At 59.4% G+C, this 17,059-nt stretch overlaps 1 protein-coding gene across 4 annotated transcripts in view; it reads right to left on the reverse strand.

Annotated features, from left to right (window-relative positions):
* RRBP1 (ribosome binding protein 1) overlaps positions 1–17,059 on the reverse strand; it is a 65,000-nt gene that overhangs the window by 2,747 nt on the left and 45,194 nt on the right. For all 4 annotated transcript variants that reach the window (XM_053200277.1, XM_053200276.1, XM_053200278.1 and 1 more), the window contains 13 exons: positions 15,251–15,404; positions 12,856–12,994; positions 10,844–11,022; positions 10,672–10,697; positions 7,844–7,934; positions 6,936–7,028; positions 4,706–4,798; positions 4,541–4,624; positions 4,296–4,385; positions 3,498–3,590; positions 3,010–3,081; positions 2,345–2,440; positions 1,690–1,773 (listed from right to left, as the gene is read on the reverse strand). In XM_053200277.1, coding sequence (XP_053056252.1) covers positions 1,690–1,773; positions 2,345–2,440; positions 3,010–3,081; positions 3,498–3,590; positions 4,296–4,385; positions 4,541–4,624; positions 4,706–4,798; positions 6,936–7,028; positions 7,844–7,934; positions 10,672–10,697; positions 10,844–11,022; positions 12,856–12,994; positions 15,251–15,404 — 1,294 coding nt within the window. The remainder of the gene's footprint in view (positions 1–1,689; positions 1,774–2,344; positions 2,441–3,009; positions 3,082–3,497; positions 3,591–4,295; positions 4,386–4,540; positions 4,625–4,705; positions 4,799–6,935; positions 7,029–7,843; positions 7,935–10,671; positions 10,698–10,843; positions 11,023–12,855; positions 12,995–15,250; positions 15,405–17,059) is intronic.

Genomic DNA, 17,059 nt, shown 5'->3' on the forward strand with positions numbered 1-17,059 from the left:
CACACACGCACAGGCCCCTCAGGAGGACAGCACAGGCTCTCCACAGCTGGAGCCCCTATGGGGGACCTGGTTTGGGAACTATGACCTCTGTCAGAGTCCCCATGCAGGTTCACTGGGCAGGGGGCCAGTGCCATGATCCCTCACCGGAGCCAAACTCTGAGGGGCCCACACTGGTCCCATCCACGTGCTTTGCTCCAAGGCCAGCCGTGGAGCCCTCCCCGGGAGCAAGGTGACCCCTGATGGACACGGCACACACACAGCTAAGGAATCCAAACGGGAGGGAGAGGCGGTGGACAGGCTCTGCACAAACACTGCCTATGTCCCTGTCCCGGATTCCTTCCAGATGCAGCCCACGATTTAGGGCCTAAAAAAGATCACGAGAGGACACGTGCCTATCAAGGTCCCATCACACCAGAGCTCCATCGCTGGGAGCAGGTGACACACGTGGTGGCCCCCCAGGCACTGGGCCTCCAACCTGAAGCGGAAGCAGCATTGCCCACGAAGCACTGGTAAAGGTTCTAGTCGGGGGATCTGGGTGGGCACTCGGTGCGAGCTCTCCAGCGGGCATGGATGGTCTCGGGCCCCATTCCAAAAGGCCCTGCTCTAAAGGGTACCCCTAGTGTGCGGGTACCCTTTCCTGCTTCCCTCCTTCCCAACACCAGCCCCCCAAAGGTGACCCCAAAATGCGCAGGCCTTTGATGATGAGGAATTTGGGGATCTTCTCTGCACAGGACCTCAACTGGGACAGCACCCCTAAGGTTGGTCGCCTAGACCCGGCTTAGGTTAGCAGCTTTCGGGCTCAGGTGATTCGGCATGGATGGCACCTGCCCTCTAGTGTGACAGTCCCAGGTGAGGCCCTAATAACCTGAGGGGCCCCTGTGGAGTCAGGAGCTCGTGCCCCAACATGGATGCTGCTGTGAGAACGCCAGCACCACGGACCAGACCTTCCGTCTCCTCTCAAAAAACCAGGCACGTGTGTTTGTATCCAAGATCTACCAATTTCTAAGTGTTAACAGTGAATTCAAGGTGTGAAGAAAGACCACAGATCCAACGGAATAGGCTGTGGCCTCCGGGGCCACGGCTTGTGGCTGTAGTCCCACAGCTGGGACCAGGACGGGGGAGGCCCGACTCCGTGGGACCTCACTGACCTTGCCGGGCAGCAGGGAGCGGGGCAGCTGCCAAAGCAGACAACTAAGAGGACCCGAGGTCACCTGCACGGCAGGGAGCCCCACACAGCAGGAAATGGCACCCCCAGTCATCCCCCTGCCTCAGTGCCCACCCATACATTTGACTGAATGGGTCTGAGCCACTGCTGAAGTGAGAAAACACCCGAGGGCCACGGAGGGCGAGGTAGTGCTGAGCCACAGGGCTCACGTAGATTTGAACTTCCCAGAACCCCTGCCCTGAGCTCCCAGTGCCTTTACGGGGCCAGGCCGCACCAGGAAACGTGTGACTAGAGCCCGAGCACTGGCCCTGGCAGCCACACGCCCAGCTCCGAGTTCTGGGCCAACGCGCAAGGAGCCCCTTCAGCACGGCTGATCAAAGCCGGCCCCAGAGGTTACACCGGGGCACACCCCACTCCACTGTGCCGTGTGACCTTGCACAGGGTGGAGAACCACGACTGGCCGATGAACCGCACACACGCACACACGCCCTGGCACCGTTCCCCTCCCGTCCACGCTCACTCACCAGGGCGAGCTCATTGCTTTGTTTCTGGGCTTCACTCTTGGCTGCATCCAGCTGAGACTGAGATTCTAATAAAAGTTGCCTCAACTTGGAGAGAAAACGAATCCAGGTGATGGGGGGAAAAGGAGAAAAAAAAACCAGTTCCCATGAGTTAACACCTACGCACACAAGCTGCTCCAAGCCCTGAGAGCATTCCGGAGCAGCGTGGACCAGGCAGGGGCTCCTCAGCCTCCCCAAACTACGGTTTCTCTCTGAAGACGTGGGGAAGACAGAATCCACTACAGGCCTGTCTTGGATCTTCGTTTACAGACCATCTTATAAAATACGGCCAAAAGTTTGAAATCAAACCAGGACTGGGGGGGGGGGGGGGGGGGGTTGCCGCCTCTGAACAGTCAGTAAACGGTATCAAATTTAAGCCCATTTGCCTCTGAAATGGTGTCCCCGGGCCAGGGAAGGAAGTGGCCTCACGAGGCTGTCCTGCTGTATGCTTCCCTGCTGGTGGCACGGTCTTTCTGCCATTCGCCCATGACACCCCTCTCAGGTCAGCTGGCCCACGGCCAGGGCAGAAGCCCGAGAGCCCAGACTCTGAGTTCCTATTAATGAGCACCATGGAAGGAGAAACCCAGGACGGGCTGGAGACCTCGCCGGGCAGACTCACCCCTGCCACCTCCTTGGCGTAGCTCTGGCACTCGGCGCTGGAGGCCGCCATGTGCTTCTCCAGCTCTGCTTCCAGATGTGAGGTGTGTTCCCGCACCTGGATACACACACACACACACACACACACCACAGGCCTCGAGTGGGCCAGCAGGAAGCACTGACCACGGGGAACAGGGTGACGGGGCGCAACAAGGCTGGCTGCCCTGGGGTAGGGGCTGGGAGACTTTCCGTGGCCTGTTGGTGATGGGCCAACCAAGGACAGGCAGAAATGAGTCCCTGGCAGCAGAATGCTGTCCTGAACTCCGGCACTCCTGGGCCCAGATGTGTTCCAGACTCCACGGTGGGGAAGAGCTTTTAGATTTCCTTGTTAGGTGGGCACCAGAGGCCCCCTCCACAAGGCCAGGGCTGACCGTGTCTGCAGAGCCCTGGGGCCACCCGACGCCCCTCCCACGCTGCAGACGCTGCCGTGTGCCGGGGCCGGGCATCCCGCACAGGCCCTCCGCTATCTCGGGCCGCTCTGAATTGCCAAGTGGCTCTCAAGAAAGAAAAGCAGGACAGACGAGATCCCTCCGCCCCTCTCAACACGTGCGGTCCACGAGGGAGAAAGAACTACGGTGGCCTCTGTAATGAGGAAAGCAGCCCTCTGGGCAGAGCCCCCGCGCCTACCTGATCTGAACTTTCAAGTTCTCCTCTCAGCTTCTCTACGATCTCTTCGAGATGTGTCACTGTGACCTGTGACTGCAAAGCAAGGGCAAGGTCCCATCAAATGCGAGCCCCTGGGATGAGGTGCCATGTGTCCCCGGACCCGAGCAGGACGGGGCCCCCTCTCCCAGGAAGCCCAGTGGTGCCCGCCCACCTCATGCATGACCAGCAGCCTCTCCCTAGGGTAGGGGTGGGGGTGCCCTGGAGACGGAGAAGTCAGCAGTCACTCCGTAATCAACACTTTATGTGGCATCACCAAAACCCAGCGCACTCGCCTCCTGTCTCCCAGGAGACCCACGCGACCCCATCGGCGCTCCCCCTGGTTCTGATGAATTCTGATCTAGCTGTGGGCCTTTGGGAAGTTGTGTCTGAATTCCTAGGGAAGGCGGACCACCCCGGAGCGACGCCCAGGTCACCGGTCCCAGGCCAGGGTCTCAGGGCCCTTCCAGTACCTTCTGGAGCTCCTCCTCCGTGGCGCTCACTTTGGCCTTCCACACCTGCTCCTCCTCCTCCACGCTCCTCTGTAGGTCCTTGAGCATGCCCTCCTGGGGGAAAGGGACACTGAGGCGGGGCCCCTCTGCCTGTAGACCGCACCCCCATGAACACAACCGCAGCCTAGTGCCCCTGGCTCCTCTGGGATGGCTGCCTGGCTGTCAGCGTGGCCCAGCTCTGACTTCGTCATAGTTGTCACATGGGGAGGAAGGCGGGCCACAGTCCCGGAGTGGGGTCTCTGGCCAGTGTGCGAACGAAGGCTGTGCGTGGGCCATGCAGGGGAATGAGGTCTGTGACCCGAAGGACACCACCAGGGTTCTCATCTCCGTTGGGTTTGCCACCAGCGCTGATCTCGGGCCCGGGACGGGGTCGGGCAGGAGGTCTAGACCTAGTGTGGCTCCGGCAGTCACACGGACAGTGGCTGCAAGCCCGCCGTCAGCCAGATGCCCACCTCTTCCTTTCCCAGACTGTTCCGTGTCCCGACTGTCTCTGCACCCCCAGCTCCAAACCCGCAGCCCAGCCCTCTCCTCTGCTCAGAAGCAATGAAGGCCTGAGCACCTCCTTCATCCCCTTTGGGGCCCAGGCAGGGGCAACGGCTCGCCCAAGGGCGCACAGAGCCAGAGTCTGAACCCAGGGCTCTTTCCCCCAGGGCCACTGGCCTGCCCACTGCCTGGAGGCTCTGAGAGCTCTTTCCTGGCAGCCCCGTGAGGGACACCCAGCCAAGAGCCTTGCCAGAGGTCCTGCCTCTCGCACCCTACCGTCTCCGCCAGGATGGTGCGGTACTGGTCACACTCAGCCTGCAGACTGTTCTGGGTCTCCTCGGCCTCCCTCAGCTTGGAGGCCAGGTCCTGAGGGCAGAATAGGGGTCTGGCTAGCCAAGCACAAAGGTTTCGCCCAGCTGCCTGATGAGGCAGCTCCGGGCACCCTCCCTTCCCAGCGACAGGGGACAGCAGAAGTGACTGCGGCGGCCCCGGCAAGGGTGTGTGTCGGCACCCGTGCTTACCGAGGAGGGCTCTGTGCTAGCTGGCGGCGGCTTCAGCAGCTCGGGGCCCTTCTCTCGGAGTTCCTGCAGCCACTCGGTGTAACTCTGCCACAAAACACACGAGGTAGGGCCCGGAGACATTTCCTGTGGGCAGTGGGGTCCCGCGGGAGCCACCTCGCCTCCTACCTGGTGTGCCGAGCCAGAGAGCGCTGGCAGCAGGGCGAGCAGGGCTTCCTTGGTCTGTGCCTCGGTCAAGCTGAGCTGCCTCTCCGATTCCTCCTAGAGCAGTGGTGGGTGGGTGGGGGAGCGCAGCATTCAGTTGTGACACTTAGGGCAACCCCAGGGAGTGTTCCTGGAGATGCCCGGTCCCCACCTCAGCTCTTCGGGGGAGGAACAGAATCAAAGGAGAAGACAGGTAGCTTCCGTGGGACTGAAAGGGGCGGTGGAGTGGGGGCTCAACCTCAGTAGCCAGGCTCTGGCCACCTCGGCCTGCGCTGGGTCAGTCCCGACAGATCTCAGTGCTGACGGGGAGACAGCAAGGTGCCCACGTGGCAGGTGCAGGCTCCTGACACCCCCCAGCAGGAACCCACCCACCATCGGTTCTGAATTTTGGAGCTCTCCACACGAGCATGTGCGTGCTCCTGTGTGCATGTGGACGACCAAGCTGCTGGCGGGGGGGTGCTGAGGGGGAGGCAGAGGACAGGTGAATCTCCCAGCAGCCACCACTTAAGGGCTATTGCCAGCCAGGAGCAGCGGGGATCAGGACCCCCACTCTGCAAAGGAAGGGACCCACCCAGAAGGGCTAAGGGCTTGGTTGGGGTCCTGGCTCTTCTGAAGCCTGACTCACACTGGCCAGGCTGCCAGGCCAGACCCCATCCGCCCTCCTTGAGGCTCCCACGCAAAGCACAAGGAGGACCCCAGGGAGGTTTCTGGCTAAAAGAAAGTCTTATCTAGTATCCTGTGCCCAGGTTGAACCTGCTGCCGACGGCATGGCTGGAGACCTGAAGGTGACACGAGAACTCTGACCGGATCAGGACCTTCCAATGCTGTTCTGGAATGTGCATGACAAACGGACGCCCCGTCCGCCCACAGCACCCGTGTGATCTATACTCAAGTCTCAGAAGTGGACCCTTCTTGGCTCACCACCGATGCAAACAACACTGCTGGTCGATGCCGGTGGCCTGCTCTGAATCCTTGACCTCATGACCCCATTCAGGCCCCCTGGCCACGTGAGTCCCAGGCAAGGGCCAGAGGACCCAGAGACCAGCTCCTATCAATCTGGCTGCATGACTACAGGTGACATCTCTCATTACAGCTCCTGCATTTGCCACAGAAAGGCCACAGGCTTCCAGGTCACCTCCGAGGAGTCTAACTACAGCTGTTGACCCGAGGCCAGCCCTCCACCTCCTGCCTTGTCTTGGGGCCTCATCTGCTACAACCCTCAGGCTTCCTGGGAGGCTCATGAAAGTCACTGCAGAGCTCATGATAACAGGACAGACATTCCTTCTGCATGAGCGAGGCTGGGAGGGGAGGGCTAGGTGCCCCGGGGCCTTCCATCAAGGACGGAAACGGGTGGCAAGAGGGGGTGGGTGAGGCCTCCCATGGCTGCCACTGCAGGCCACGTCCCCAGGCCAGAGCTCAGTGCTGGCTCCCGGCCCAGGGCTCCAGAGGCAACGTGGGGCCCCAAACATGGAGACACCCACATTCCGCCGAGCTGGGTGGCACAGATCCCGGGACCTATAGACAGCTTGCTGCTAAAGACAACTTTCCTTCTACTACTTACGGTAAAGATCAACCACAGGACTTACTGGGCCAGGATCTCATGGGCCCCAAGAAAGTGGCCAGAGAGAAAAACAACTTGAGGACAGCCAACCTTGGGCTCAAAGGCAGTGAGGCCAGAAGGGCTCATAGCCCCATGGCCGCTCAGTCTCTGCACCCTAATGGCAAAAGGCCCAGGTGAGAAAAAGCACCGGGGGGTACGTTCCCCTCTTCACCTTAAGGAGAAATGAAGGAGAGGGAGGAGGAGGGTAAGGGGGACGATGCAGGCGCACAGGGCACACTGTCCGCTGGCCTCGGGGCCCCCTGGCACGCATCTCTGAGGGGCCCCCTGGCACAGATCTCCGAGGGGCCCCCTGGCACGATCACCGAGGGGCCCCCTGGCACGGATCTCCGAGGGGCCCCTGGCACGGATCTCCGAGGGGCACCCTGGCACGGATCTCCGAGGGGCGCCTGGCACGGATCTCCAAGGGGCCCCCTGGCATGGATCTCTGAGGGACCCCCTGGCATGGATCTCTGAGGCTCCAAGGCCAAGGCTGCTCTGCACGCGGTTTGTGTGTTTTGTGTGCTTTGCTAAACCACACAGTTGCTGCCGACCGAATCTTGACCAGCAGGGAGTCTGCGCGTGTGGGACTCTGACCTTGGCCTGGGTCAGGGAGCGCAGCTTCTCCTCACAGGCTCTCTCGGCCAAGGCCAGAGCCTCCATGGCCTTCCAGTTCTTCTCTCGGAGGTCCTGGGGGCAGAGGCAGGAGAGGTCAGCGGCCAGGGAGGGTCGGCTGCTCACACATCCCACCCGGGATGCCTGAGCCGGGCTCAGCAGCAAGGGAGAACCCTCCCCAACCCCACTTGGGACCCCAACGGGGAGACTGCCAAGGGACAAAATGTGCTTTATCTTGGCGCACGTAGCCTGGTTCCTATGGGGCAGCCCGCTAGGGAGCGGCCGTGGCACCAGGCCGTGAGGAGGCTCCAGCGTGAAGGAGAGAGAAGACAGGGTCGGCTGGCTCCTCAGAGAGAAGCAGCTCCTGTCACCACCGACCCCTCAGCTGGCTCTGGCTGCGCCAGGCACAGGGAGGGCCAGGCGGGGCTCCCGGGGGAAGAGGAGACGGGGGAGCCAGGGAGCCTGGGCCACCTGAGGAGCAGTGAGGGGCAGCCCGGCAAGGAGGATGTAGCAGGGGCTCCGCACCCCCTGCAGAGGAAAGGGGCTTCCATATCCCCTTCTCCTGACATTTGCCTCCCTACTCCAAGGTGACCATATGACCCAGACCAGACCAACTGGTACATTCTGACCCCACCATGGGGTGGGGGTAAGGGGGGGCAGGGGGCTCCATGCTTGGGCACGTGACCCAAGCTGATGGGAAGGGAGTCAGCTCTGGGCCTTATGACGGACCCAAAGGGGAAAGGAGGCCTCACCCAAGCCGCCAAAGGCAGGCAGGCTTCCAGCCACGAACAGCACGATGGGACATAAAGGGGTAGCCAAACCCTTTCCTGAGTGGTTAGGGGTGGGATTCCCACAAGGCCAGCCTCACACCCACGCTTCTCAGCACTCACATTGTTCTTCACTTTCTGCTGCTCAACTGCCTCCTTGAGCTCGGTGGCCTCCTTCTCCAGACACCGCACCTGGGACTCCAGCTCCTTGAGGCTGAAGGGAGACAGTGACGTCACTGCTGCACTCCAAGGGCCGCGCCACCCCAGGTCCTGTCTCGGGAGTGCCCCTTCTGCTGCCTCGACACCTACCCGGAGCCACTTGGCTACGGGTCAGTCCCCTCCCACTGCCCCCAATCACGTCAACAGAGCACAAGCTTTCAAGGGGAGCCCAAGGAACCGCCTCGGCCCCATCCTCTCCACTCATCCCGAGTGCCCAGGGAGCTGGGTGCAGACCCAAAAGGCCACCAGAATTACACCTGGTGACACTGGCTGCTGGGATTGAAGAGGTCAGAGCAGCCACAGTGGCCAAAACAGGGATGTATCCCAGACAGTAGGGTTTGCGGGATGCTTTTTCTTCTACTGAACGGTATGTGGCTTCTATTCAACCTGGTCCTGCTCGGTCCCCACAAAACATGTCAGCTGGCCCTTCCCTATGGCCACAGCCACACCTGGCCCTCCGAAGACATGGGCTGGGCCTTCTCAGAGGTCGACTGAGCTAGACTCAGGTGGTGTTGTCACCTGCACACCCATCGAGACTCCAGACGCCACTGCTCTCAGCAGCTCATGACAGGCCAGCAGTCTCTGCAGGGTACAGCAGGACCATCCTTTGTCCAGAACCTAACTCTGCTGAGACCCAAAGGCTCCTCCCTCAGGCCTGCGCCCGGGCTCTGGGGAATCAGCTCCGGGTGACGCCCCAGATGCCATGGGGTTGGTGAGATGTCAGTCCTGTCTCCACATTCAAGAGCCTAGTGGGCTTTGACCACCCTCATCTTCCAGACAGTGAGAGGTTGACGCTGCTACAGATGGACTAGCTGTTCTGAGTCACAGGCTTCAAACAGGGGCTTTAACATGTTGGGTTCTGCATTAAACTTTAGGGCAGCGAAGACCCCAGGAACAGCAGGAACAGGTGAAATCTGAAGTCCAGAAGTGATGAACTTGGAAAGAGGTCCCCCACCCATGGGTGTGCCCACCAGAGGGGGCTGCCAGCAGTCTGGGGGAGGCGGGTGGGGCCCTGGCCACTGCCAGCCAGATGAGGACATACACATCTGCATTTCTTTTCATGGGCCGCAGTCAACAACGTTTTTGCAAAACACCATTCTCACGCACCTTAGGACTGAACAAAACAATTGTGAGCGTGGGCCGCTAGTTGCCCCAACCACCCTACCAGGGAATGGGTTCCCACCGTGGCAACGCCTCACCTCGTTACTCTCAAAACAGTTTTGGTCAAGGCCTTGAAGTCAGTTGTTGACTTCTTGGGGGGTGGTTTCAGGCCCAAGGAACCTTGACCTCACCCTTAAAGCTGTACCGGGACCCCTCGCAGCAATTCCCTCAAGCACCATCCCCCCCTATGCAAGAGCCTGCCTCCAGCAAACCACCACATGAGCAAACCCAGGCAGGCAGATGGCAAGGACACACTGACCATCAGCCCCCTGGTGGCCGCTGCCTGGGTTCCAGAACATCTGGGTCAGATCACTCATCTCCACCCAGAACAGGATGGCCAGACTTAGACATAATTTCCAGATAAATTCAGAAGGAAATTTAAAAAACCGATTTCTGCCAAACACATCTGCACAATGCAAAAAATTAGAATGAACCATTATTTGCAGTGTAACTTTGATGCCCCAATAATTTGCTCTGTGATCCAAGAATGTGATCTTAAAACACAAAAGCAAAAAAAACCCTCATCAAACACAACCTCTCTACTCCAATAAATACCAAGAGAAACAAAATTCACGTGAACTTTCTGCAAAGTAGCACAGTGGGAAAGGAACATGGAGAGTTTCGTCCTGCGTCTCCTGCAAGGCATTTTGGGTCCTCTGGCTTCCTTCCTCAGCTCCCAAACCGCTAAGCCTGAGGCTAAGAAACATGGACCACGGCCCGAGGAGGCGCAGGGGAGGTGACTCACTGGTGGCAGCAGCCAGAACAAGGGAATCATGTCAGCTGATGGTCTGGGACATGTCTTATTGTCTGCATAGGGACAGAGGACACCCTTCATGCCTCACCCCCCATGACTATCCTGTGGAGCCCTGGCCACAGCAGCCAGGACCCTCTCCCAAGCCTGTGGACATCTGTTCAGGGACGCATGCTCCAGAGGTGATGGTCCCAAGGACTCTAAGTCCCCTAACTCAAGCCACTCCACCCAAGTATTGGCTCCAGCCTTTGCAACAGCAAATAAACAGTCCCCTAGCACAGCCTCGTGCTGGGTCACCAATACCGAGAGCGAACAAGGTCTGCCAGCAGTGAAGTTGCCTCGCGGGCAATCCTGTGACTTGGGTCAGCTCTCAACTGCACGGACATCGCAGATCTGTGCAAAAAGCTGGAGACCTCCTGGGTTCTCTAGATGGGTGTGTAATCACGGCTGCTACCTCATTTACGATCTCAGTCCCTAAAAAACCCTCGCCTTGTAGACATGGAGACCCTCCGACCAGCTGAGTCACAGATGGATGGACGGACAGGAGGGGGCAGAAGGTCCAGAAGCCCCCACCGAGCACCTGCCAGTCTCCACACAGTTGAGCCTTGCTCCTCGAGAGGAGGCAAGGAGCTCTTTGCAAGGAGGCCTTATTTTCTGGCCAGGCCTGTTCCCTGTCCTCAGAGCCACCGGAGGGAGCAGGGAAAGGCAAGGGCCTCTGAAGGGGCTCTTCCCCAGGGCATCTGTGCACCCTGCTGGAAGCCCTGGCTCCTGGGGTCCTGGCCACCCCACGCTAAGGCTGCGGGCCTCCGCTTCCACTTACTGGGCCTGCTGCTCCACTTGGCTGGCCTGGAACGAGAGACAGAAAGCGCCGCGGTCACCATGAGACTGGCCTCGTGCGGCAACTAGTCAGGACGGGGCCCATCCACGGTCGGCCCCCTCTGCTTGGCAGGGTGGGACTCAGCAGCCTTCTCCCTCCCCTCCTGAAGGCTGACCTGGGCGTCCTGGGTGTCTCGGGCCTGGCCCGCCTCCAGCAGGGCCTCGATGGACCGGATTCTCTCGGTGAGCTGCGAGTTCTCAGCCCTGGCCTCCTTGAGCTGCCCATGGAGACCACTCAGCTCCTCACACTTGCTCTTCATCTCCGCCTCGGAGGACTGAAGTTTGCTGTGCAGCTCTGAGGAGAAGCGTGCAAGGGTGGGTGGGGGCGGGAAACGCCGGCACGGCCACCCCCACTGCCTTCTGCGTGCGCCCAGACCCGTAAGACACACTTGTGACCACCGGGCATCTTAGCGGCTGAGGGACAAAAGTCACTCTGGCTTTTGCTCCCCAGCGCACAATGGGGTGGAACGAAATGCCCTGAGATCGCTCATGGGAAAATGATGCCACTCTGAAATGGATTCCAGCTGTAGCTGCTGAACTTTTGTTCTCTGGGACACTGGCTCATATCAGCTGAGCTCTGCTTAGGCAGCTTGAACCCAGCACTCCCGCCGACCAGCCTGGTCTCCTTGTCTGGCTGCTCTGCTCCTCTGTGTCCCCACTTCTCACCAGCCAGCGAGGCCTGTGGGTTCCACATCCGCTGTCTGCCAAATCCCTCCCCGGCCCACCAATACCCTGGAGCCACCTGGGCCCAGCCTGTTGTCTTTGGCCGGAATGACTGCAAGAGCTTCACGCCTGCTCCCCTGGGCCACTCCTGCTCCTCTGGTCCGGTCTCCACCCAGCACCGGAGCATCCACAAGTACAAGGGGCTCATGCCACCCCCATCCCAGACGCCCTGAGTGCATCCAGCACGCTACACCTCACAGGGAGGGCTACCTGGGGCCCCACACTGGCCGACCGCCTTCTTGTTCCAGTCACACTTGTTGATCTTATGCCTCTGTTTCTTATACGGGCCAAGTTCAAGTTCATCCCCATTCTCAGGGGCCCTGTGCTGGCCGTTTCTGCCTCTTCCCGGTCTTTGTGAGACCAGCCCCTTCCTGTCATCCAGACTTGGCTTGAACCTTCCCTCCGCCTCAGAGAGGCCTCCCCGACCACCCAATCTAAAGCCACACCTGGCCCATTAGAGTGAGGTCAGCAAACAAGGCCCAAGGGCCACTTCTGGCCCACTGCCTGTTTTTGTAAGTAAAGGTTCATTGGAACACAGCCAGGTCTGTCTGTTTATACGCCGTCTAGGGCTGCTTTTGCATTATGACAGCAGAGCTGAGCAGCTGTGACAGACCCTGTGTCTGGCCCACAAAGCCAAAACTATTTACTAGCTGCCTCTTCAGAGAAACAGAATACTAACCCTGCGTTAGGTCATGCTGGCTGTTTGAAGCCTGTAGAGCACAGGGCTGGTTGATGCATGGCCCCCCACCTGACTACCGTCTCTCCTGCTAGAATGTGGCCCTGCTGCCACTGCTTTACTCCTGGCCGAGCTCTGGGTGCCTATGGCAGTCGCTAAGGAAATACTTGTGAGCAAGTGACTATGGAGTGGTCACTGGCCTCGTCTGCCCTATTTCTCCAGGGGCCCTCAGCACCCTCACTTGGCCACATTCTCCTGATTATGAAGGTTACCTATATGTAGGCCTAGGGGGACCATAGGGGGACCATAGGCCACCTTCCAAACCTAGCTTTTGGGCTGAGTGAGCCAGGACAGGTCCAGAAGTAGTCCACTGAGAAGGTCGGCAAAGGCCTCAGGGTTGCTGCGGCTCTCACCCACAGCCGATGCTCCAGAGGGGGCCCCATGGCAAGGCAGGCTCCAGGCGGTGGCACCTTCCACGCCCCCGACTCCCCAGCCCCGCTCTCAAGCTCCGCCCCGACACCTAGTTCTTGCTGGCTCCGCCCGCCTCCTGCAGAGACCATCACCTCATGACCACCTGAGGGGCAGAGTCAGGGATCCCATGCTGCCCTCACTCGCCAACAGGGCTGGTCATCTTATGGGCTCCGGCCTGGCAGTGGGGCCAGGGCAGTGTGTGGCTCCACATCTGGCACAGACCCTCAGGCCCACTGGGAGCCAACAGGCCACCCTTACCGGCCATCTGCTGCTGCTGCTCCTGGGCCTTCTCGGCGTCCGCCCGCAGGCTGGCGTGGCTGGTCTGTGAGCGGCACAGTTCCCGGCTGACCTCGTCCAGGCGCTTCTGCAGAGCCTCCTCACTCTCCTTGTGAGACACCTGGGGACCGGACACAGGGAAGGGGGCCGTGAAGATGCCAGAGGGAGGCCAGCCCCTCAGCTGGCTCTGACGTCGCAGATGACAGAGAGCTCTCTCCAACCTGCCAACCTACCCCAACAGCCTTTATCAAATGCTCCTGCAGGGGCGCCTGGGAGGCTCTGTCGGTTAAGCATCTGACTCGATTTCAGCTCCGGTCACCACCTCACGGTTCGTGAGCTTAGCCCAGAGCTACGCTCTGTGTTGACGGTGCGGAGCCTTTTTGGGAATCATTCTCTCTCTCTCTCTGCCCCTCTCTCCTCTCTCAAAATAAATAAATAAACTTAAAAAAAAACGCTCCTGGATTTCGGGGCATCTGAGTGGCTCAGTCAGTTGAGCATCCAACTTCGGCTCAGGTCATGATCTCATGGTTTGTGAGTTTGAGCCCCATGTCCAGCTCTGTGCTGTCAGCTCCGAGCCTGGAGCCTGCTTCGGATTCTGTGTCTCCCCTCTCTCTCTGCCCCTCCCCCGCTCATGCTCTGTCTCCCTCTGTGTCAAAAATAAATAAACATTAAAAAAAATTTGAAAAAAAAAATGCTCCTGGATTTCTAAAGTCAGTTTACCCACCGGAAAAAGCCAGGAGGCCACGGCCACCCTGGCCCCTCAACAGTGAGTTCTTGGTAAGGGGCCCCAGGTGATGAAGCGCAGTCACAGAAAGGGAAAAGCCCCGTTTTGATTTCAGTGTGACACACAGAGTTGCTTCCCGCAACCTAACCCTCCAGAAAAACCTGGAGACCTCCTGAGTTGGCCCCTGTAAGATTCGCATCTGTTGAGCTCTTGTTCTGAGCAAAGGACTACTGTAGGCATTCTGTGTGTGCATCAGTGTGGTGAATCCCCAGCCAGCCCATGGGACAGGTACTACTGTCACGCCCTTTTTCAGATGGGGAAAAAGGCTCCAAAATCCCCAGCAGACACCGGGGGCTTCACTGTCAGCAACGGGACAACAGAGGAGGCAGCCACACACCCCTGCCTCCTTCACCACCTGCGGTCATCCACTCCCAGAATCTCTGGCATCAGAGAGGAAAGAGGGGACTCTCTGCGGCCCCAGGTGGCGGACGACAGCCCGAAGCCTGAGAGGGCAAGAGACGCTCAGAGTCTGGGGCTTACTGGTGAGGGCCAGCCCCAGGCTTTGACCCCTTAGAAGTGGCACACGTAACGGTGATGAGCTGGGCGCCAGAGGGGAGGTTCCAGCCCCCGAAGCACAGGAACTATCCCGAAACCTTTAACACGTGATCACCGCTAGGCCCACCCCAGTGAGCATCTGATCTCACTGGTGTGGGTGGGCCTGCTTTAGGTAAAAATAGCAAACACCAAATCATCCATCTTGATGCGGCCCCAATAATCCACACTGTGTTTACCTGTCCGTGTTCCTTTCTGGTCCCTCGTATACACACAAAACTGGTCTCACAATTTCACGTCTGTCGTTTTTGTACCTTCCACAAGACTCATGCTACAGCCTAACTTCAATGGCTGAGCCGCAGAAGGGCCCAGGGCCCTCAGACCACCAGGACTTCCTCCCGCAGTAAGTTAAATACACAGCAGACATGATAGCAAGGCTCCCCACATGCGGTCCCCAAACGGGCTGACTGGGGCATCCAGAAGCCTTCAGGGAAACAGGGAGCAAAGCCCCTAGGCTGAGGCCACACTGGATGTTGCCCAGTGCACTTTGGGATGGGGACAATCTTCCTCCTCTGAAGGAGAACAGCCACTCTCCGGGGAAAATGACAGCTCTCGGGCCACAGCCAGAGGCTGAGAAGGAAGCATACCAGCCCAGCCTTGAAGCCCGAGGCTGCGGGACCACTGGTGGTGGCAAACATGGAAGGACAAACAGCTCTGGGGCCAGACCTAGGGGTTCAAATCCCACTTCTGTGTGAACTTGGGACCAGTTACTTCTCGGTGCCTCAGATCTTGTAATGGGTGACAACAGATAACAACGGCACCTACCTCCTCGGGTCCCGACGAGAGTTGGCGGGGTCAATGCTTGCAGAGCGCTCAGGACAATGCTGACCACACTGAGTGCACCCGCTCCACACCACTAGCGATCACTGTTACTAACGAGGCCCGGGCCGAGGGTTCTGGCCATCACGGTCACGGGGAAGGGATGACCCGATGTGGCCAGGCAAGCTCTGGCCTGTCCCTGCTACGCAAATAGGCTTGGGGGGGGGGGGGGCGGCGGGCAGAGCGGACTCGGGCGCTGAAGCGGCTGCCACCCTGGCTCACCTGCAGCTGTAGGACCTGTTTCTCAAAGGTGGCCGCCTTGGTCTCCAGAGCCTTCCGCTGCTGTTCCTCCTGCCGTGCGGCCTCTGACTTCTCCACCAACTCCTTGCTGATCTTGCTGAGCTCCTGCCGGAGCTTAGCCAGCTCCGCGTTCTGCCTGCAAGACAGTCACCAGCCCCAACTGACGGACAGAAGAGGGACTGACTGGGTGAGCTCTCGCCAGCCCCAAGGGCTCCCCCTGGGTGACAGGGCCTGGCAGGCGAGCCTTCCGTCTGGGGCACGTGCTCTTTTACAAGTGGTCACCCACATCCCAGAGCCACTATCAAAGCCTCTCATATTGTCGGTCCTATGGGCTTTGATGTGTGTTGGCGAAGACGTTCTTTTGCCAGCGCCGCGTATGGACCATACAGAGAGAAGAGCAAAATGTGCCCTACAGTATCCCACAGGAACCCCGCCCAGAAAGTCAGAGAAAGTCAGAGAAAAGGCAAGACACTCTTCTCCTCATTGCTGATCTAGGACCAGACAGGCCCCAGATGCAGGCTAACTGGTCTCGACACCCCTGCAGGGCTGGAGTCCATGCGCCCCACTTCCCTGGCAGACTGGACCATGGCCACGCCTGGGGGCCACCAGAGGTGGGAGGTTGAGGCACTTCACAAAACAGACTGTTGAACACTGCACAAAAGCTGGATCTCAGGACCGGCGACAAGCACAGAAGTGAAGGAAGGAGACTCGATTGAAAGGAAAAGAAAGACAGCTCAAGACCCGCTTTCCCCAGTGCGAGCAGGTGATCGGCCCACCAGCCTCATCAGTTCAGAAGACATCTCTCTGAGGCAGGACTGACTGTCCAGCCAGGAAACAGTACTCGGCAAGACAAAGGGGACAGACAAGACCGCCCACAACCCTATACAGTGGTGTCACACCACGTGGAGGCCAGAAACCTGGCTAGGACCAGCTGCACTCTGCTGGCAGAGGGCCAGGTGGGTCCCACCTCTCTGCACTTGGCTTTTCCCACCTGCACCAACGTGGCTGTCCCAAAGGCTCTCTCTCAGCTCACGCTAAGGCCAAGATTCAAGACCGGAGGACTTACAGCAAAGGCTAGATTCCAGTGCCCTGGGATAGAGACGGGAAGCTGAGTGGGTGGCCCCCTGGGACTGCTCTGGAGCTCTGGGCAGGGCCCCGGGACACCCACCCCACGCAGAGCAGAACTTCCACAAAGGGAGTCGGTGGCCACCGCCTCAGGGTGACAGGTCTGTAGCTTTATGGCTTTCCCCGGGACAGAGGCCGCAGTGGATTCTACATGAGCGGAGAAACCAGAGTTCCACTGTTACCTTCTGCTTGTAGCTGCTGAGGAAACCACAGCCACCAACCTCCAGCCTGCTGACAGGCCAGGGCAGACATGAAGATGTGTGCACACGCACACCCAGAGGAGGCCTCCGCACAGAAGGCACCAGCCTGGGGAAGGTGGCCGTTAGCTCACACTGCCCCGGGGGGCCACCGGCAAGACCAGACGCATGGGCACAGACCCCCCATCCCCGGTCCGGCTCCTGGGCCAACCTTCTCCCAACTTGACTTGCAGCTAAGGGACAGAGGGTACTAGCGCCCTCTACCTTTGTCGGTTCTCCAGGCAAGAGGGGATGCTCTGGGGATAATGCAGAACCTCGGAAAGTCCCTTCTGGATGCTTCAGGCCAAGAGAGGGCAAGGAAATGTGAATCAAAAGAAAATGTAGTGGGGCTTCCTCTGGGCCAGCCTGTTGAGACTGTAATGCTCAAATCAGGAAGTCAGAAGAAAGCCATGCTGCCCTTCACAGGGTG

This window comes from Acinonyx jubatus, chromosome A3 (genome assembly GCF_027475565.1).
Source record: "Acinonyx jubatus isolate Ajub_Pintada_27869175 chromosome A3, VMU_Ajub_asm_v1.0, whole genome shotgun sequence".
Taxonomy (NCBI): Eukaryota; Metazoa; Chordata; class Mammalia; order Carnivora; family Felidae; genus Acinonyx; species Acinonyx jubatus.